At 42.2% G+C, this 21,659-nt stretch overlaps 1 protein-coding gene across 1 annotated transcript; it reads right to left on the bottom strand.

The window, feature by feature from the left end:
- Positions 1-445: 445 nt before the first annotated feature.
- On the bottom strand, positions 446-21,071 carry cspg4 (chondroitin sulfate proteoglycan 4; the record flags this gene model as incomplete). The annotated part of the gene is given in 6 exon segments (XM_036147186.1): positions 446-2,759; positions 3,372-3,552; positions 7,781-7,941; positions 10,216-10,347; positions 10,727-10,925; positions 20,895-21,071. Coding segments are annotated over 6 exon segments (2,643 nt in total), but the record flags the coding sequence as incomplete, so codon positions are not given.
- Between the last annotated feature and the right edge of the window lie 588 nt (positions 21,072-21,659).

Here is a 21,659-nt window from a genome sequence, read left to right on the forward strand (position 1 = left end):
TTGGGAGCAGTACACTAGTAGGTGGCCAACTAGCCACCAGAAGCCCAAAGTGTGCCAGGGAAATATCCTCCATAGGTCGCACTACCATCACCAGCCTGAGCTGTTAAACTAGGGAAGCTTATTTACATGCTTTCATGTTGTTTCACCAAATTGTGACCCATCCTGTGTATGTCCTAGGGGATATAGAAACTAATCAGACCAGGAAACGTTTTGCTCACCTCTTGTCCGATTTTGTTAAGCCTTCTTTTAGCTGACAGGAGGGGCAGAAGGTGTGATATCCTACTGCTGTATGCCATCTGCTTCAACGGTTAGAGTCCACATACCTTAGTTATTACAAGCTTCTGCTGCTTTTCTTTAATCTTGAAGCTGCCGATTCTCTCCTGACCTCTGTCATCAAAAAGGCCTTTTCGTCCACTGAATGTTTTTCTCACTGGATATTTTCTCCTTTTCGGACCATTCTCAGTCAACAGGACAGATGATGATGCTGATTTGTTTCCTATGTACCTAGAAACTGTCCCAGTTGAGCGTATATCTGACTTTTTTGGTGTTAATCAAATAATCGTACCATCCAAGAACTGAAATCAGTTTATTAAAAACAATGGAGCGCGTACCTACCAGCATGATTTGCCTATGAGATATTAAATGCAATAGTCGAGCACGTCAAAAATATTTTTTTTTGCAAACACTTTGCATGTTCATGTCTTCATTTGTGCCCTTCGACATTGAGGAATAATAAAACAGAAATAAATAGACAAGGCATGAGCCCTTTGAATGGTGGGACCCATCTCCTTCTTTGCCAATGTGTGTTCAGTGTTTTCTTGCCTGAGAATTTGTCCACAGCTGTTCTGAGATAAGTCAATGGAAACTAGCGTCAAAAGTGTGTGTTCATTTAACCTTCTGCAGGAAAAGCGTTTAATACTGACAAGAATGAAGTCCTCCTCCTTCTTTGTCCGGAATCAAAGGGTTTTAAACCCAGTACTGGTTCTTTTTCAAGGCCGGGTTCGTTGTCCGACAGTGCTGCAAGAGCTCTGGATCCGTGCCTTTGGAGTCCACATTGGACATAGGGATGTTATTGGCTGGGTCAGTTTTGCGGAAGGTCTCCGCTGTGGCCACCTCTCCATTTTTGGGCTTGGAGGCTGCTGTCTGCACGTTGTGTTTGCCCGTCTTGTTTTTACGGATTAGATAGTAGGCCAAGACGCCTGCCAGAAGCAAGAGCAGGAGGACAACTAAGATGGGGATGAAGACAGACCAAAAGTTACCACGGCGGGAGACGTGTGGTTTCCCGTGGGTTCTAGAGCCCGGGGATGCAGTGGTAAAACTAGCTCCTTCGGTGCTAAGAATCTGTCCATTATCAGGAATCCTCAGCAGAGTGGCAGGGTAAACTGAAGAAGCGTTGTAAGGGCTCGTCTGAAATGACAGCACACATTCTGCTGGAGGGACCCCGTGGGCTTTAAGCAGGAACCGAGCTTCATCCTGACCACCCCCAGCTTTTGATCTAGAAGCGTTATCTAATATTTCCATTGCTACGCGACCTTCGTCCAGGTCCTTCTGGGTGAATGTCTGCATGGGCTTACCGGCATCAGGACCCCCAGACTTCACAATTCGAGCTCCTCTGGGCTGCTGGATGACCGTGAATGTGGGTGAGTCTCTGGTCTTGTTGGCCAGCGGAGTTGCATCCAAAAGCTTTCTGTCCAGTCGGACTAGGGAACCTTGAGGCAACAGAGGATCCTGAGCAATGTTGGCCAGAGGCGTCACCGTAATGTTGAGGACAGAGGCGACGTTGGCGGCCCGGCTGCGGGCTGTAAAAGAAACACTGTCTCGGGATGAAGTGGACTTGACAAAGCGGACGCTGACTCGGCCTTCGCTGATCTGTTTCTGGGTGAACGCAGATGTGGGCTGCCTGTCCACCATGACAGCTGCATATTTCGGGGTGCTGGTGATTTTGTAAAGGATGTCCTCCTCTACAGGGCCTCCTGTAGAGGCCTTCAACATCTTGTCAGTCACAAGAGTCTGATCGTCTCCCTGCTGTACCTTGATCTCAGGGACCTGTTTGAGAAGCAAGGTGCGCGCTAAGATTCCTATGTGCAGAGTGTGGGACTCTGTTTCATGCTCGCCATCTGATATAGTGAAGTCCACAAATCCATTTGTAAGTGTGCCATCGCTCTGGAAGGCCACCTCCTCCCGATTGATCATTTCCTGAGTGAACTCAGAGATACGTTCTGACGTAACAGAGTTGAAGAGGTGACCATTACGGGGGGCTTTGGTCACCTTGAAGAGCACCTCATCTGGTGGACTATCTTCGTCTTGAGTATTGAGATGCTTCTGGGTTAGGAAGGCCCTGGAGCCTTGGAGAACCTCCAGAAGCATATCCGTTGTGACTAATTCGGGGGGGTTGGAGCCACGTTGTTTGACGGAAATGTAAAAGATCTCCTCCAGGATTACAGACTGAGCAGGGGAGGCCAAATCTCCACCCTCTGACTTCAGGCGGGCTCTGAAAGCAAAGCTGTCCGCGGCGGCCCTCGAGTCATCGTGGAGGTACTCCAGCCTCCCCTGAGACACATCTTCTTGCGTGAAGAGCGGCTCATTACGGGGCAGGTCCTCGCCGCCCAGGGTGACGCGACCACGATTAGGGAATTGCTTCATTTCAAACACAACATCCACGCCTCTTTGCTTATCTTCAGGTAAACTTGCCAGAAGGTTGGAGGCATCAAGAATGGAATCATCAATCACTTTCGTCTGGCCCTGAACGATTTCAAGCCCTGAGAGAAGAGAAAACAACAAGTAAAAATCCCAAGAGTCCTCTAATTTAATATGCAGAAGATACTCAACAGTGAGGCAAGGCTGTCTCCTGTCGATGTCTAACTGTGCATCACGTTATGGTCAGGCTGTTGAAACGTTTGCAGAGAAAGATGGAGCCTGTTACAGTAGCAGCAGCAGCAACACAAGCACTATTGGTAAAACTATGTATGACTCAGGAAAGTAAAAACAAGGAATACTTTCTAAAATAAAGAATGAGCCATAGCCTACGAGCATCACAGCAAAGAATTTATACATGAACACTAAATAGATTACAACCAGCTGAGATTAGTCTTCAAGTAGTACTGTCCAAATGATCTCCTTACTGCTGTGTCAACAGTATAGATGGATAACGAGGCATCTGACAATAAATCTCATTATTAAACTTAATCGATCAACTTTAATCTCAATCTTGATTAAATGAGACAGTCTATTAAGTATGTGTAGGAGTTGAGCATGAAAATGCTCATTCTGAAAGATTTACAGTAACATGTAACTATGAGAACATTTTCCATTCTGAAAACGGATATGCGCAATGTGTTAAAAACACGTTTTCGCCTCATCGAACGATTTACCTTTGTTCCTCCACATCTGAGAGGAAATGTTGCTGTGAGCAGCGTAGTAGGAGACGGTGATGGGCAGGACGCGACGGACCTCTGGATTCATCGAGGACACCGTGAACTCCATGGAGTCCCTCAGCACCCAGAAAGGCTCGGTGGGCAGCTGGTGCTCGTAGTAGACCGCTCCAGACTCCAGCTGGGCATCACAGGAGATAGCATTAACTAACGAGGAGCTACATCTAGTGACATTTAACCCCCTTTTTTACCGTTCACATTTTTTTGTGTTGCTGCTTCAACCAACAAAATACGTGACTGGAAACGTGTAAAAACCACAATCTGTCTGATCCAAACTTAATTTTACTTTGTTTAGATGTTGTTTCAGTTGCATTGTGGAACATTTGGGCAAAAGTCTTTTGAAGACACCTCATCTCCTAAAGTCACATTCTGCACTCACTAACTACAAGATTTTAGTTTTGAAATGTGGATTTTATGTCTTCCTTTCTCTTTCTCTGTTTGGAAATAAAAGTCATAGCAGCACCACTTTGGCTGTTCTGAACTGGGAACCCCACGGTGATGGCCTGGATTTTTACTTTGAGGTCACCTTCATCCTGAATTCAACTCTTCCTCTCTCCTTTACACTCTCACTCACATATTGTTCAACTATCCTTACTAGGACACTGCCTTCTTGTTGATTGCACAGAAAAGTTTGGATCAGATATGTCTTATTTTTATGCCTTAAATGTGTACACATTTTTAAGACATTGGATTATCTGTATGGTGTCTTATTCATTTCATGACACTAAAGCCTTCTGACCTCAGATTAGTTCTCTTATTATGTATTTCAAGGCTAAAATTTTTTCCTACCTAAAGAAACAATATCAATTGTCAAATAAACATCAATACGTCTTCAGTTTAGTTCTTCCCTTCCATTCTTGCGTTTACACTAGGCCCAGTCACGAGGACACTTTATTAGGCACACCTTGCTAGTATTCATTCAGACCTCCTTTTGTCTTTGGAACTGCCTTCAACCATCAAGGCAGAGTTCCAACGAGGTGTTGGAAACATTGCTCGGAGACGCTGGTCCATACAGATGGGATAGCACCACTGACTCACACCACATTTGTCATCTGCACATCTAGAGGCTGATCTCTTGTTCCACGCTCTCCCAAAAGGTGCTCTTTTAGGTCGAGGAATGGTGACTGTGGCGGCCATTGGTGTACCAGAGAATGTCAGTTTAAGATGGTTTGAGCTTTGTGACAAGGAACTTTATCCTACTTGAAGGAGCCGTCAGAGAATGGCCATCAAGGGATAAGAATGGCTGAAACACTACTCTGGTAGACTGAGACTTTTCAACATTCACGCTTTCACGTCGTTTACACCAAACTCTGACCCTACCGTCTGAACGTTGAAGCTGAAGTCCCGACTTATCAGACCAGGAAGCGCTTTTCCAAATGGTTACCGTCCAGCTTTGCTGAGCATATGTGAATTAAAATCTCCACTTCCTTCAAGGTGTGGATCCTGGTGCTGTAGCCCACCTGCTTTGAGGTTCGATATGTTGTGCATTCAGAGATGATTCTGCACATATCTTGGTTTGAGAGAGTGAGGATTTTAACAGTTCTGTTTCTATGTTCTCAAACTGGTGCATCCCTTTCTCCTCTGACCTAAAAAAACAAAAAAATGTTGTCCACACCACTGTGACTTACTGGATAAGAGACGGTTGTGTGTGAAAATCCCAGTGGGTCAAGATTGAATTTCTGTTTGCGTTAATAATCAATTCACAAGGTGCACCTAATAAAGCGGCCTGGGAGTGTGATCTGTAACAGGACTGGTGATTTGGCTCCTGGGAGACATCACCCATCACCCAGTTATCTCAAAGAAAACAGCTGACCTACATTCATTTTCAGAGATCATGACCTTAGTCTGCTAGAGATTGGAACCAGCCTCCCACGACCCTGCAAGGACAAGCGGGTATACAGGATGGACCGGTAGCCTTAGTCATCACGTCAGACTCATGATTATATCTTTTTAAAATTGCGGCACTGAATAAAGAAAAGAATATGCATTTTAAGCGATAATAGAGCTGTGATAATTTATGAAGGCTGGCATAGACACAGACTGCCAGGCAGATGAGGTTGTGTTTCCAGCTCAGCTTAGTGTTAGATTTGTAAACCCAGTCAAGGATGGATGTGGACAGAAGTTCTTGAATAGACCAAAAAACACTTGGCAGTGGCATGTACATCGGCCCAACAATCCTAACAATTAATGGTGCATTTATTGTTTTGACTTTTTACTGTGTTAAGAGCCTGTACAGAGGAACATTGTACTAACGTCTTAGTAAATAAGTCACAGAGTTACTGAACAATAATGAAACAAGGAATTGAAAATCTCAGGCCTGCACACCTTTGTGAACGTGGAGGAATTTGCAATTTTTGTGCAGCATCACAGCAGAGATGAATTTAGTTCAGAATTATTTTGTCTTTTCAAACCTACTTGTAATTGACAACCATGACGGAACAAAACAAAACCGCAGGCAGTTACTGCAACATCATGCTAAATGCTGCCCCCTGCTGGTAGAGATGAGGAACCTACTTTTTCCTCACTGACAGCTTTGGCATGTCAGAATCAACAAAAGGCACACATTCACCCAAAACAGAAAACTTCACTTAAACAAAACATTTCACCGGTAAATTACAGGATAAAGAAGATTTTTTTATAATCTCCAAATTACAAAAGACTCAAATAATATGTTTCTTCGCTGCCAGTCATTTTCAAATAGGTAATCACAAACGAGTTGATTTAAGGGGGTTTGAACAAAGAGGGGATCTGATTTATAATATAATATAATATAATATAATATAATATAATATAATATAATATAATATAATAATTGGCTACTCTACACACAGTGCTCTTAAGATTTTGAAAATGCTATGTTATGGCAGGAAACAGTTTATTTAGAGGAGTCAACGAATAGGCAAATGAAGGCAACCTTGTGTGTTCCCCTGCTAAGTCCATTTCCATGCATGTCTGAGACCTTGAGCCGCATCTCTGTCGTAAACAAAGATGAAGAGGTTTAAATGAAATTTGGTGATTCTCTTTCAGTTTTGTCAATGTTGATATGCCACAAACACACCTGATGACATCCTGATTGGTTGGATTATGTGTGCTGGGAAGTACCTAGTCTGTGCGAAAGGACATTAAGGCAATGATGTACCGACCAAGGGAGTCACAAAGCTAGAACTGATCAAGAAGAGGCTTGGTCGGATTAAGCCAGCCCAGACCAACGTGGTTAGACTTCGGCTGCGATGTTTTGAATTCACTGTGGGTTTTTTGCTTTTGTTCACAGTCTTCCTCCATCAAGATATGTTTTAGGTTTTGCCTCGATGCACCCTTGGTTTATCCAGCAGAACTACGTCAAAGTTCAGCTCTGAGTTCCAGAGAGAGATCAAACTCCAACAGCCTCAAAGCTGCAAAGTCAGCACCACCAGAGCCTCCAGCGGAGTGAGAGAAAAGGCTGAGAACTGACAGAAGCTGGAGAAAAAACCCAACTTGGTGCTGAGAAAGAAAGTAGCAGTTTGACCCAACAGCAGGAACTGGACATGTTTCCATTCCCCTTTCTGCTCTCTTCCAAACTTTCCCCCAGTCTTATGCCCACACGCTTGTTAAAAATGGGATGTATGAGTGGAACGGTCAGTGATCCTGAGAGCTGCATGCTCACTTAGATAATCTTGGACACAACTCTGTTGCACAATCTATCAGATAGCACCCCAGTGGTGACACATTATTTCACTGATGAAATGTGAGGAAGTGTACAGCCCCTGCATGGGCGTGTACCTAGACTTATTTATTACGCTTACGGGAAGATCAGCTGGGGCTCTTGCTGCATTCCTTTTTCCTACATCGTGCCCGATCAAGAGCCCGTCAGCGCTGATGTGACTGGAAACATGTGTCTGACTTTCTTAGATTAAATAAGTTAGTACTCTGTTTCAAGTGCTGATTGTCCAAAACCCTTTAAATACAAGTGGTGGTCGCTTGAGGGGAAAGGAGCTGGGTCCATGTAGGTGTTTCACCGCCAGCAGGGTGCAGTAGCTCATAGAAACAGGAGGGTGATTACTAATAGGTTAATTTTGTTCCAGCTAATTTTTGATCCATAGCTATTATGAAATAGCTTAACAATTGTTACAGGTAATGTTCTCCTGTTACTGAAACATAATAATTTCCTATAATTTCATTGCTGAGTGCCTATTGTGGCTACAACGGCTTAGTGCATAAAATTCTTTCACTAGAATTAAACACTCCTGGTTTTACTGCTGTAATGTCCAAATTCTATTTATCACGATTAAATGTTAAGGTACGAGAACAATGTTTTGATAGACTTGTAGGAAGTTGTAAGAAACAAACTGAGCCTAGGTCACAAAAGTTACCTGTGACTGTGAGATCAAGAGACTTTCCTCAAACTGGTTCTGGTCCTTGGCCAAGATGAGCCTTCCCAAGCGAGGTGGGCGGATGAGCAGGAAGCTTGCGTCACTCCCATCCTGCCTGGTTGCAACTCCAAGGTTGGCGCTCTTGATAGCCTGACGTGTTCCTGAAAAGGCACACACACACAAAAAAAGGGTTCTGTGTGGAAAATGGTCTCTTATGAAGAGCAGGAGCTAGAACTCCTGAACACTACAACTACCTCACAAAAGCATCCCATGTCTGACATGTCCAAGCTAAGCCAATGTGACAACTGATATGATGCATAGCGCATAAAGTAATGGATGTGAGTAATAATAAACATGCCTACATATAAAAAAATATCTCCTAAAGCATTTGCACAAATTAAAACATAAGCAGGTATGAAATACTACATAATAATGTATCAAATAATATGGAATGAAAATAAAAATGAAATAAAATGGGTCCAGACGGATGTCTGGTAAAATAGAATGTGACTAAAAAAAAGTCCTTATTTAAACCCTTTCATTTCAAAAGTTGCATCAAACTAAAATGCACAACATAAATTCGATGTAGATTCGAGATGGACGCTAAAAGCAGCTCCTCTCAGGAGCATTTTGGAAAATTTAGGAGAACTACAAGTGCATAATGCTGCACCTACTACTTCTGTCCATTAAGGGGCGCTGTTTAGACAAGGTTTATTCCCATTCAGTTCACTTTTATAACAGTTTATAAATTATCCCTAAATTTGGACAAGACGAAATTCATGGTCTTTGGGAACTGTTATAAAAATATTGAAATTCAAGTTCAAATAGAGGACGTAACTCTAGAAAGGGTTTTTGCTAATAAGTTCCTCGGTTTAATAATAGATGACAAAATCAGTTGGAAACCTCATATTCAACACTTACAGAGTAAACTCAGTAGAAGTATATCCATATTGGCCAGAGCTAGACATGTATTGAATGCTAAATCACTTCATACTCTATATAACTCTCTGATTTTACCATATTTATCATATTGCTGTGAAGTGTGGGGAGTTAATTACAAGAGCTCTTTACATCCGGTAACCGTCCTACAGAAACGAGCCATTAGAATCATCCATAATGTCGGTTATTATGAGCATACAAACCCGCTCTTCATAATATCCAGAATTCTCAAATTTGACGACCTTGTAGAATTTAAAATGGCTCAATTTATGTTCAAGGTATCAAAGAAGTTGTTACCTGAGCACATACAGAGCACGTTTTCTGAAAGAGAAGGGGGGTATAACTTAAGGGGTCAGTCAATCTTCAAGATCCGCAATTTTAGAACAACAAGGAAAAGCTTCTGTATTTCAATTAAAGGTGTAAAGTTATGGAATAAGTTACATGAAGATTTAAAACAAAGCAATAGTTTAACACAATTCAAAAGAAGGTACAAAGAGGTAATTTTCAATAGATATACACATGGGGACAGAAAGCAATAAGGTGTGTATTGAAGATAATAACTTGGTGTAAGGGTTTAGAAAGATAAACCAGCATAAAATGGGAAAATGTATAGGTAAATATTAGTAACTGTTACTTCAAACTGCCACTTTGATTTTGATTTTTTTTTTTTTTTTTTTTAATGACAGTAGGACTCTAAAATCTCAAGTGTTTAGGGGTAGGAGTTTATAAGTTCTCACTTCTTCCTATCCCGTTTTGAGCATGATATGTTAACTGAAACAAAAATCTGTATTTTCTCTTCTTTCTTATGCACTTCTTGTTACTGTGCACTATTTTATTTTTATATTTGTATCATGTTCGAATAAATAAATAAAAAACTTTCCGATATGATTGCAGTACAGTGCTGGCAAAAGTAGCCATACACCTTAAACCTTTCCACATTCTGTCACATTATAATCCCGACATTAAATGCGTTTTAGCAAAATGCGTGCTTTTATGTTCATCCCCCATCACTGTGATATCGATGAAAAAAAGAACGTGCAACCGACGGCCTTTTAAAGACACCTGATCACCACATCAAGCCCCAATAAAATAAACGGCAATTCAGCTGATGAAATGGGGAAAGGTTCAATGGATAGGGAATGAAGTTCTGCAGCCGTGCAGAGACGCGTAAAGGCGGTGACAGGTACATCTCTGTCCTGCTGTTCCAAACTCTGTCCTGCTGTTCCAAACCGCCCCGCCAAATTTTCTTTCTCACTGAGGCAGTGTTTACCCATTCAGCATTCACTCTCCTCCACTCGTCTCTCCTACCCACTTCCCCTCTTTTCTGCCTCAGCATGAGTTTGTGGATTTGTTTAATCGGCAGCTCACTCAATCAATTATTCTGAGTTTTTGGCTCTGAGAAAGAGGGGCAGTCCCCGGCGATGGGCCCGCTCAGTCAGTCACAAGTCATTCCTCTCCTCATTGCTGAGAATCGGGCAGCCTCGCGGCATCCTTACCTGGAAACACCACGAGCTCCTCCCCTGTTTCCAAGGTGATGGTGTGAGGCCTGGTCGTGATGGCAAAATGATAGAGAGGAGAGGTGTGCTCTCCATCCGTCACTGTGAAGCTGAACCCACCGGACTCTTCACCTGGAGGGACGGAGAAGAGGAAAGTTTCCTTTCTCCTCTCTAATCGAGCTTTACATTTGCCCACGCTGTAAACGCAGGATGTAATTAAAAGTTTGCTCTACCTCGGTGACCTTGATGAGCAAAAAAAGCGTTTATGTGTCACGGTAAAGAGGGGAAAAGGCATGTTCAATTGTTCACTTTATCACAGCACAGCCTCAGTTTATGTTAAAAGGCGCATCGATCAGTTCCAGAGGCTTTCTAATTACTTTCGACTGCATAGAAGGTGCACAGACACATGCATTCAAGCAAATTAAAGCAAAAAAAATACTAATAATAAAATCGGCTGCACTTATAATTGATTTAATAAGAGAGCTAGAGATGGTGGTATTTGGCCCCTCACCCTTGTGGATGAAGATGATTTCCCCTCTGTTTATGTGAGCCTGTGTGAAGTTTTGGATGCTCTCCCTCGGCTCCTCTCCTAATGCCACCACGCCATTGGTTGGCATTTCTATGTGGTAAACCAGCTCCTGCGCGGGGGTGTCGAGGTCCTCCGTCCTCAGCATACTGGCGGTGATGACGGCTTCCTCGCCGGCAAGAACCTGGGGGATATCAAAGACAGGAGGAATGGGGAGTCACACAGAGATGAAGGTGACACGCAGGCAGGGACGGTGCAAAACCAGAAAACAGAACTGGAGAGGGGACCCTTTGCAGATGTCTTCTGTTTTCGTTTTTTTTTTTTTGGTAAAATGTTTCAGATTTCGTCAGGCAGAAACAATGCGAGTAAATATAAAATGAAGTTTTTAAAGGATAATTTCCTACGCTTCCAAGAGGCAAGCTCTGACTTTCAGACAGACATTTACTGACAGTCAGACACAGTGGACGTGGATGAGATGCCTTAATTGATTGAACCATGAACTTTGCTCTGCCAGAGCCATCGGTTTGTAACCTTAACCTCAAGTGCACTTGGTTTATGCAACAAAACATTAAAGGAGCAATAAGTAATAATGACACCGAATGCCTCAAATCAGAATAACAGCCTGCCACTGACAACAATCTAATATGCCGTTTCTAAACGATCCGTTGCTGTTGGGAAGCCCCACTGAAATTTTACTTAAACAGGACAGATAGATGATGTTGTATTTTTGTTCTGTTTCTAGTCTGCTTCTCTTACTGGCTTCCATGTTTTTTTCCAAGATAAAATACCAAATGCTGAGCTGTGTTTTGGGAACATTGGGAACTCTCATATGACTGGCTCAGGAACCAGGAAGTAAACACACGCTACTCTCTGAACCGAAGTAGTAAAACTTCCTGTGCAGAAGTGTGAAAGACAGATTCCCAATTATCAAGTTGCTGTTGTTGCTGCTGGTATTGGCACAAACAGTTGTTACTTTTGAGCGGCAGTTCCCTTTTCAGACAGGGCCAGGCTGGTAATGTTGGCTTTCTCCCTTCATAAAGGAAGTAGATTTTAGCCATTTCATCTTTTGTTTGCATTTCTAGTTATTCTAATGTTCTGTTTTTGTGTGTGCCTCTGTGAAATTGTTTCCTACTTTCTCAAAGCTGTTCCTCAGGTGTTTATTCAGGCAGCAAATTGTCCTGAATAAATACTTTTTTGTTCACTCACACCATTGTCAGTCATTGATGCTGTCGGCAGTCTATTGGTCGTCTGAGCTCTGTTATTTGGCGCCTCTGCATTTAGGTCCTCGTCAAAACCAAATTGTGTTCGTGTTAGTTTTACACCAGCTGTAACTGGTTGTAAAACCTTTTTCTCTCATCAACCGACAGACAATTTTCTCCACACATCATTTTGGTCCTGGAACTCTTCAGTGGATGCCATTTCTGCCCTAGGAGGTTGTTTCTCAGCTGTTCTTAAATTTCCTAGACTGCGGGATGTCGTGTTGATTTTTTTTGCCATCTGTCAGCCTACTTCGTGCTGTGAGACAGGTTCTATAATCCTACAGGTCTGGAAGGAACAGACCTGGGTGTGGTTAGAGAAACTGAACTTTTTTTATTTAGGGCCAGGTTGGTTTGGAAAGTTTTATACCTTTAACAGTTAAATTAATTCAGAGAGACTATCCCTATTTGTCATTCAAATTGGTTTGACAATCTAAAAAAAAATATTACGTGTAATAAAATATCAAAGAAGAGAATAAATCTGCGACGGGCCAAACCCCTTTTCACTACATTGTAACCAGTTTAGCTAATAAGTGTTTCAAAGTGAGGTCAAAGGAGGAACAAAAGCTGTCAGAAGTCATTTGAAGGGAAACAGTATCTTTTAACAAGGAGAAGCAGCATTTAGTTCCTATGCTCCGTTTATCTGGAACAAACTTCCAGAAAATTGTAAAGGTGCGGAAAGCCTGAGTTCTTTTAAATCAAGATTAAAAACACATTTGTTTAGGACTGCCTTCGAGTGTTCTAGTTAACTGAATCACCACTTTTTGTTCTATTTTCTATCTACATTTTATTCCTACTTGCTTTTATTCTGTTTTATTTTTGCTATATTTTAATCATGTAAAGCACTTTGCATTGTCTTTGTACTGAATTGTGCTATATAAATAAATTTGCCTTGCCTTGCCTTGCCTTTTGTCGTTGTTCATTCAAGCTGCTATAAGAGAGAGCTATAAGTTTTGGTAATTTCATGACCCACCGTCTGAGGTATCAAAAAGTGTTAGCCAGAGGACGAGTATCTATACAAACCTTGAGGAGTTTTGTTGAATTTGGAAGAGTGCTAACTGAACAACACAAGCAATTGATTGAACGCAATTCAACAAAGTTGCTGTGTTCCATCTTTCTAAAGCTTTAAACCTCAGTTTGTCTTTGAACGCGATGGACCGAGAAAATGTTGAGAGCCTTTTTTGAAACCTTAGAGGGAATGCGATCATCAACATTTTTAGAGAATGCAAAAAAAGACTGATGTCTAGAGTTACTAATGCTAACCAAGCTCATCGTGACAACCGCTAAAACGAAAAGCAACTTTAAAAAGCAGAAACCTGATTTAGAAATCTGGTTCTCTCACATGGCGGGATGTTATCTCTGCTCCTGAAATGAATAATTAATGCCTGCAGGAAGACTAACCAAAAGTGTTTGATTTGACAAAAGACAAATTTATATCGCCACGGCTATCTTTACACAAACCAAACATTGGAAATCAGCCACAAGTCTCTGCTTGGTGCATCTCTACAAAACAACAACAAAATTAAACAGAGAAACAAGACGCAGCTCGCTCCGTAGTCACTGCTCAAGAGACAATTAAAAGGGTTAATTATGCGTCCACTGCAGAGCCCAGACGCTTCTGTTATCAAAAGTTGGAGCAGCGTTGCAGGCTGAATGATTCTCCCAGGGTGGAGGGCCTCTAATGGACTTCTAATGGTTGGCTGGCTGAAAGGAGCATTAATTGAAAGAAATGGGCCAGATCCCGAGAAAGGCATTCTTAAATAGCTGGGATCAGTCAGGAGAGTGAGCTAAGGTTGCCCTGCAATAAGAGTTTTCTATCGATCTATGGAGTCATTCCTCCTCCAATAGCCCCCCGCCTCCCCTTCTTCGCCCAGACTCTGGATAAAAAGTAAGAACCCTCCGGCAGCAGTAAGAGGAGATTCCTCAGACTCAGATATATCACTTTGCTAGTGCCGCTCGCTGAGAGTCGGCTGTGAATGCGCTGTCCAACATGGGCAGCATTGTAACAAGTAGTCTAATGTGTTCCTGTGATCATATGATCTAATTCTGAATGGATGTGCTGAGCCCAGAAAACAGTAAATACTGAGTTGAGCTGAAAAACAGGAAGTCCGAACTATCTGCTTGTCTTTTTTCATATACAGACGTATTTATGTATTCTGATGATGGTTTTTAGAATAAAGACCCTTTGAAAATAACAATCTTTAAGCAGGTGTTAAACTTTTTTGTTGAGCTGATGTAATTTTCAAATCTTAAATTAAACATGTTTTCGCCAACTGTAAGCAGAAAACCAACATAGTTAGCAAAAATAAAGGTGTGAAAACGTCCGTCTGTATAGCAGCTAATCTATATAAAATGTTTCACGTAGTGCATGGAGCCTCTGAAACAAAACTGACTTTGAAAATGACAGTATATATATATATATATATATATATATATATATATATTTATATATATATATATATATACCTAACCTCTTCCATTTCACATCTTTGCTTGTGAGATTGTAAAACTTTTATTGAGGAATTACATTACTGCCATAAGAGATTCTATTTTTAAGTTCTTTCAAACCATCCAATCTTTACCAGGGCTGCAATTAACTGAACGCTGCTTCAGTTGCTTTACAGTTCCCTGAATGCTCAGACCGACAGGGTGGTTAATGTTAAAATAAAGGATGAAAAGATTTCAGGAAAGGTGGATGGCTTGACTTCATACGATGGCAGTGCTGTGCTAAATTTCCACGCATGTTTAATCCCTGCAGCCTGGACATGTCGTGAAGACACAGAAATGTTTTCTGTTCCCAGCCGTTATGCCATCTCTGGTACAGTATTGCAGGCTCTAATGTAACAAATGTGTTGTGAAGTGTATAATTTAGTTGCCTTACAGTCCACTGCGTAAAACATCCTGTTCAGTTTCACACTCCATCAAAGCTCCATCACGATGACACACTGCATCAACAGTTCAAAGCTGTAATCCATCATCACAGACTCTGGGCTTTTTTTTTTCTTTAACTGTGAGATTGTGTCTTTGTTCCGCTCTAATGACAACTTTTAGAACCGGGGACAAGTTCAAAGACAAGTGGAAGGCTTGAGTGGAAGGAAAATCAGCTGTCCTGTTGTTGTTCACTGCAAAGAGGCTGCAGCTGAACTTTTCTGCATTATCACAGAAAATTAATACAGAATTAATCAGAATCACTTTTAACAGCAACATGTCTGATTAATATGGAAACATTTATAACACAGTGTACATGTAGACAATACAGACATAGAGACGGTTTTGCATTAATGTTTTTCTACCCATTTTTGGACTGACCTGTCCATTTTTCTTAAGGTTCTTGTTACACATAACTGTTAATGATATTGTTGTTAGGCGTATTTCGTGCTTGCCGTAAAACACGAGGTTGGCATGCAGACGGTTTGGAGAAAACAGAGGTGGTGGTGGTGTTTAATGGGTGGAAAATTGTAGCGTGGTCTCTGAGCCTCTGAGGTAGAGGTGAGTCACCCTGTTTTGTCGGGGACCCCTGACGGTGTTTAAAGAGTTGGAATTTCCCAAACACGTACCTCCTCCTGAGCATCGACCCGCTCGGCAAGGCACGAGACTGGTTTCAAGCTGTTTCCAGCTTCCAGCGGAGTTTTCTACCTAAGTGGTGCTGACATTGATAACTCTCTGATTTGTCTATAGCTTGCAAGTAAGAGGACAGATGTTTATATATATACTTAATTTTTTTTTGCCTTACTAAATTATTTATACCCCTAGAACCTTTACTCATTTTTGTCACATTACAACCACACAGGTCCGTGTATTTTATTGGAATCGAATGTGAGAGACCAACAGATTGGCAGATTGGGTGAACATCTGTGAACAGCAATCTGGAGATCCCCAATTAGATTCAGGTCCGGACTTTGACTAGACCATTCTCTCACATGAACGTCGTGCTTTGTTTAAAACCTTTCCATTGTACCTCTGACTGTATGTTTAGAGTCGCTGTCCTGCTAAAGGGAGAATTTCTGCCCCAAACTGACCCTAACCCTGGTTTAAACTTTTCTACAACTTTCTCCTTCACCTGTCTGGTGTGTTGTTGGTCTTCACCACGCCATTAGCTCACTGGTGTTTCTTAACATACCTCCGTGACCCTTACAAGACGGCTACTGAAAATAAATTGCAACTACTTACTAATTACTTCTGAAGGCAACTGATTGCACTGAATTTTGTTGAGGAGTATCAGTGTTAAAGGGGCTGGGAAAGAATGCATACCACGCTTTTTCAGATTTTTGTTTGTAGAATTTGGGAACGCAGCCTCTCCACAACCTTTCACTTTACAATTAGGCACCATTGTGTGCTGGTCTCTCACATAAAGTCCCCATAAAATACATTGAAGTTATGTTTGACAAAAAGTATGAAAAAAGTTAAATTGGTATTATTACTTTTGGAGAGTGGGTAACATTTTATCCGCAGCACCATTAAAGTCTGTGGACATCCGGTAATGCCAAGCTATTGAGAGCCTCCATCTCCTCGGGGCTGTTTTCTCCCCAATGCCTGCAAATACGCAGCCTGGTAGTTATTTCTTATTTCTCGGGCCTCAAAGATGGTGGGTAAATGGAGACTAACCCAAACAATCCGAGCCAATTCCACTCTTTGTGAGGGAGAGTGGAAGTGGATCTGTTTGCCTTCCAGCAGAACACCCACCATCCCTTGACTGCTCAATGCACTCCTGTACTTTATCCCTCTGCTCACACAGACCTTCAGAGGAGAGAGATGCTTTCTCTAAGTAACTCCAGATACGGTGCAGTACGCGTAGATGACTCCGCTGATAATAGCACCCACCTGGAAAGTCTTTAGGAACCAGGGGAGAAATAGTTATGTTACTATACCCAGCCATCATTGCCCCAGGTCTGCTCACATCGCTAATGTTGCCACGGGTTAAGGAAAAAGCTGCAGGCACAACGGCTAATATTGAGAAGGATGTGCTCTAATCAGATTCCTAGAAAGTCCCCAAGCCTTAAAGGTTAAGAGGAAATTAAGGCTTACGTTTCAAGACTTTTAATTTTTTCTTGACGATGTGAACCGTCTGATAGGTGTCATCAGCAGAATGTCATTGACTGGAAGAACCCTGTGGTTTCCCAACACTGTTGCAGCAGGAAGTAATGTTGAGCATCTTCATGTAGGCTCATATAAGAGGATCAGGATGGGATGAGGCATTACATCAACAAGTTTGAATTCCATGGCAAGCTTAAGCCTCGCCGTAAGACAGTTTCTGAGGGGAATTTTCATAGGTTCATGTGAACCTGGCAATCAGCTGCCAGCAATTTCCGGTCAGGTAGATATGGGGAAAATACTCTTAAAAAAAAGGCTGGATGTAAGGTTTATTATGACCACTGAAAGAGGCAACAGTCCATCAGGGGGCCGAATCATCCATGAACTTGAGGAACATACTGGGTAAGCGGTACGTGAGCAGAACATTGCCCATCACGCTGCTTTCCTTCGAAACATAATGAATCCCGGTGGCCACGATGCCCCAGATAAGCAACCTAGACACACAACGGAAAATTCAAGGGACGTAAAAGATTAATCAAAACCGGCTGTTTCTGATGCTCAGGTTCAGCAGGGGCACTCTGATTGTGTGTGTCTATGCAAATCAGCTACAGAAGCTCATTTGTTGGGTGAAGCATAGAGGTTAGACACATTCCCTCAAGCATCAAAGAGCGGATCCGGTTGCCAGTTCATCACTTTTTCCTTTCCTGGTCCATATTTGATTGACACTGTCCATTGCGGGCAAAGGACAACCCACAAGAGCTGTGATTTTTTGACATGATCTGACCTACTCATCAAGCCATTATTAAAGGTTTGGCCCTTTATCAAGCTCAAATCCTTGGGCTTGCCCAATTTTCCTTCACATATACTCTGTGACTAAACGTTTGCCTAATATAGCCCCTCCACTGGCAGGTGCCACTGATCAAGATATAATAGTCTTATTTAGCTTCATCTGTCAGTGGCCATAATGTCCTTCACCGTTTGGCAGTTAGCTCCTGATGCGTATTTACTGGCTCACACGTTTCTACGGTGCAGTTCCCGCCTTTACCACTAGATGGCTACATTGCCACGCACTCTACGCACACAAATCTAGGGCAGGTATTCCAAAAATGGCCCTGCAAATTGATGGTTTATATAACAATCAATGCATTTAGCAGCTAAAGAGGATATATTGCAAATTCAATTGATTGAATACAATGGCTGAGATTTCATATTGAGGCACTAATGAAGCAGCAGCCACAGACAAATGACTCAGTTTGCAGGTGACTCTACAAGACAATACTGCTTTTATTTATTTATTTATTTATTTATTTTTTAATCCGGTAGTGTTTCTGGGGTTTGAATCCGAACAACCAAAGTCTCAACTGGTTCAGAAGCAGACCTCAGGTTCTGGGAGGGGGGAACTGAAGGTGGAAAAGCAATAGGAAAATACAGATAGGGATAATGATGAGATCTGTCATGGCCACGAAGAAAAGAAGAGGGCGTTGATATCTTCATTCGGACTCTAGGTTCAAATCAGCAGCATTTTATATTCTAATGTCTGGCTATTAGCAATTCAAATCAGTATATTTACTTACAGATTGTTTAGATCTATGACAGACAGACAGACGACAGACAGACAGACAGACAGACAGACAACAGACAGAGGGAAAAGTTTTAAAAGGAAGCAGATGGAGACAGTACATGGTACGACTTATTAAGACCAGCTGAGCTTGAGCAGATCCTGGTCATGACCATGTAAGTCATCATGTCTGATCATCTGCTACTGAGGTTACACACACACACCACACACAACCACACACACACACACACACACACACACACACACACACCACACACACACACACACACACACACACGCATCCTGCCTTAAATCAGCCCGACCTGCAGCTGATGCCAGCCCAGCTCTGTGTGGGTTACACGTCTCCGTGTGTTATTATGTTACATTCTGCAGCCGCAGCAGAGGAAGTCACAGGGATTGGACGCCGCCGTTCACTCTGCATAAAGCAGCGGTCTCGTCCACCGTTGGGTTTTCCAAAAATACGGTTGCCAGGGAGACGGAGGAGCCGCAGGGAGAGCGGGGAGGGCTAAATGATACAGTCGGTTTCCAGGTTTTGTGGGCTATTACAGCCCGCCTTTTTTTTCCCCCCACAGCCCGAGTTTCTCTAACGGCGGATTGAACCCAACTGAACCTCCGAACACCCTCCCGCCTAGATGACTGACAGCAAATCAGTTTGAAAGCTTGCCAAGGGTTTTGGCCACAAATATAACGACTGTAAAGGATATAAAGCATGCAGAATACTTGAGAATGTAATCCGTCCAATGAACACCACAATCTAGTCTCCATGATAAACATCTACTAGAATCATCAGCTATTTCCAAACATAGAGAAGAAGAAAAGAAGAGGGGTTCAATAGTAATCTTCTTCTAGATTTCATTGGACTGTTACTTTTTCAGCCACCCCCCCCCTCCTGTTTTGAAAAGCAAGAAAACACAATGACGATTCAATGATCTGCATATGTAGTCGTGCTAGGGGAACGTCAGTGGAACATCCCGACAATGTTCAAGGAACATTTGCTAAACGTTCCTGTAAAGGTTGCTGTTACTTTTAATCAACATTACCCACACAACTTCTAAAGGTTTTGGGTTAAAGTTACGCCGGAGTTAGCCGTACCTTTTTGCCAATGATTACAAAACATTAGCTGAAAAGTTAAAGTTAGCTGTAACTTTCACGCAACGTTCCCTAAAACACCGTGTAAAGGTTCCTGGTAGACATGGGCCTGTTACCGGTCCCAAGGTATTCCACCGTTTTAAACTTTATGGCTTGAAAAGACATAAAAGAAAACATTTTTGTCACATTGTTACTACAGTTTAAAGTCCACCGACATATCCATGATCTATATTTATCGTTGCCACTGGGCAAGAGGCAGGGTTCAGCCTGGACAGGTCGCTAGTTTCCTCACAGACAGTTCAAACGTTGTTGTTTTCATTAAAAAAGCCAGTTAGGGTTTTAGAGGGAGCTCTCAATTCTCGTTGACAAAGCAAAACTTGGCCCTTCAGGAAAGCCATGGCTTCGAACCAAGAATACGAATGAAAGGAGTGCTGTCTGTCACCGTTACACATGCTAACAGGCATGATGACTAAACAGCTGCAGACAGCAGGCTAGCTAACAAAGCTGCCAACCCAGCTAATATCAGCTTTTCAGCGTTACTCTGTAAACAGCACAGAAATTGGTAATATTTGTGCAAAAGTGTTTTTTTTTTTTTAAGAACCTCTTTGAAATTCAGATGTGTGACCTCCTATTGGCTGGGTTTGATATGAGCAAATGACATTTAAAGAATTTATTCTTAGATCATTAATTAAAAAAAAACCCAACTAGATTTGTTTTAGATCGTAGATTCATATCAGAATGACACCACACAGTCGCACCAATTCTCTTCTTGTTGAAATTCCCCAAACTCCTATATCACTAAATCCACATTAACGCCTAAAGGACCAACATGTTGTTAAAAGCTGACTTCCTTTCTGTAGCTCAGGATCTCATAAACTCTAATGAGGCCATTCATTCGCTGCTCTTTTATGTGTGTCTTATGGTTTGGGCAACACATTAAACCAGAGAGAAAAGCCCACACTCCTACAGCCCAACATGCACAAGTTGATATCAGGTGTATGCCATATTATATTACGTCTACAAAATAATCGTATCCAGGGTAAAACATTCAATAAATTGGAAGAAAAAAACAAAATAAACAAGTGTTGTGTTCTCTGTATCGAATTGCTTCCCGTCCAGCATCTCTGCACCTCATTTACCCCAAAGACAAAAGCTTTAAGTAACAGCTAATGCTCTGTCAGAGGGAGAGAAGCCTTACCTCCAGGCCGGTGTTGCGTGCCACTTCTGGCGGCTCATCGTTCACCGGGATGATAGCGACGGCGATGGTGACAGGGTGACTCCGCCGATCAATCTCATAAGATGAGGCAGAGACTGTAAAACTGTCCTCTGTGGTCTCGCTTGTGTCGTGCATGTAGAAGACCTGTCCAAGTTTTACCTGCAGGAGACAAAAACGCATCCACTTGTCACTTAATTCTGAATTCGAAAGGATCGTTTCAAAACGCTTGAAAACGTAGATCCATTTCAGCTTGGGGGGCTGACACAGGCTGGCCACCGTGGCGCAGAAGACCAAGAAGAAGCATCTGTAGTGATGGAAAGGTGCTGATGCAAAAGCGGGATTATCTTTTTTACACAAGTATTCAGACCGTTCTCGTAAACACCTGATTTAAGTGTTTTTGGCCACATTCAGAAATTTTAAATTTGATGTTTTTGTATGGAAGTTTAAACTCTTTTTCAGGATGAAGGGAAACTAGACACAAAATGCGAGTCCACAGATACTCTACACCAGTTATGTCAAACTTAGATCCTTGACGGCCCGGTGTCCTGCATCTTTTAGTTGTCCCTGGTCCAACACACCCCAATCAAATGGCTGAATTACCTCCTCAGTAAGCCGTCAAGTTTACCAGAGTCCTGCTATTGAGCCGATTATTTGATACAGGTGTATACCGAATATTGGTGTATCCTATTCAGGTGTACACTAATTTAATTTTCCAGTAGGATTTGGTACCTGTACATGCTGCCAAAA

The sequence above is a fragment of the Fundulus heteroclitus genome, chromosome 2 (genome assembly GCF_011125445.2).
Source record: "Fundulus heteroclitus isolate FHET01 chromosome 2, MU-UCD_Fhet_4.1, whole genome shotgun sequence".
Taxonomy (NCBI): Eukaryota; Metazoa; Chordata; class Actinopteri; order Cyprinodontiformes; family Fundulidae; genus Fundulus; species Fundulus heteroclitus.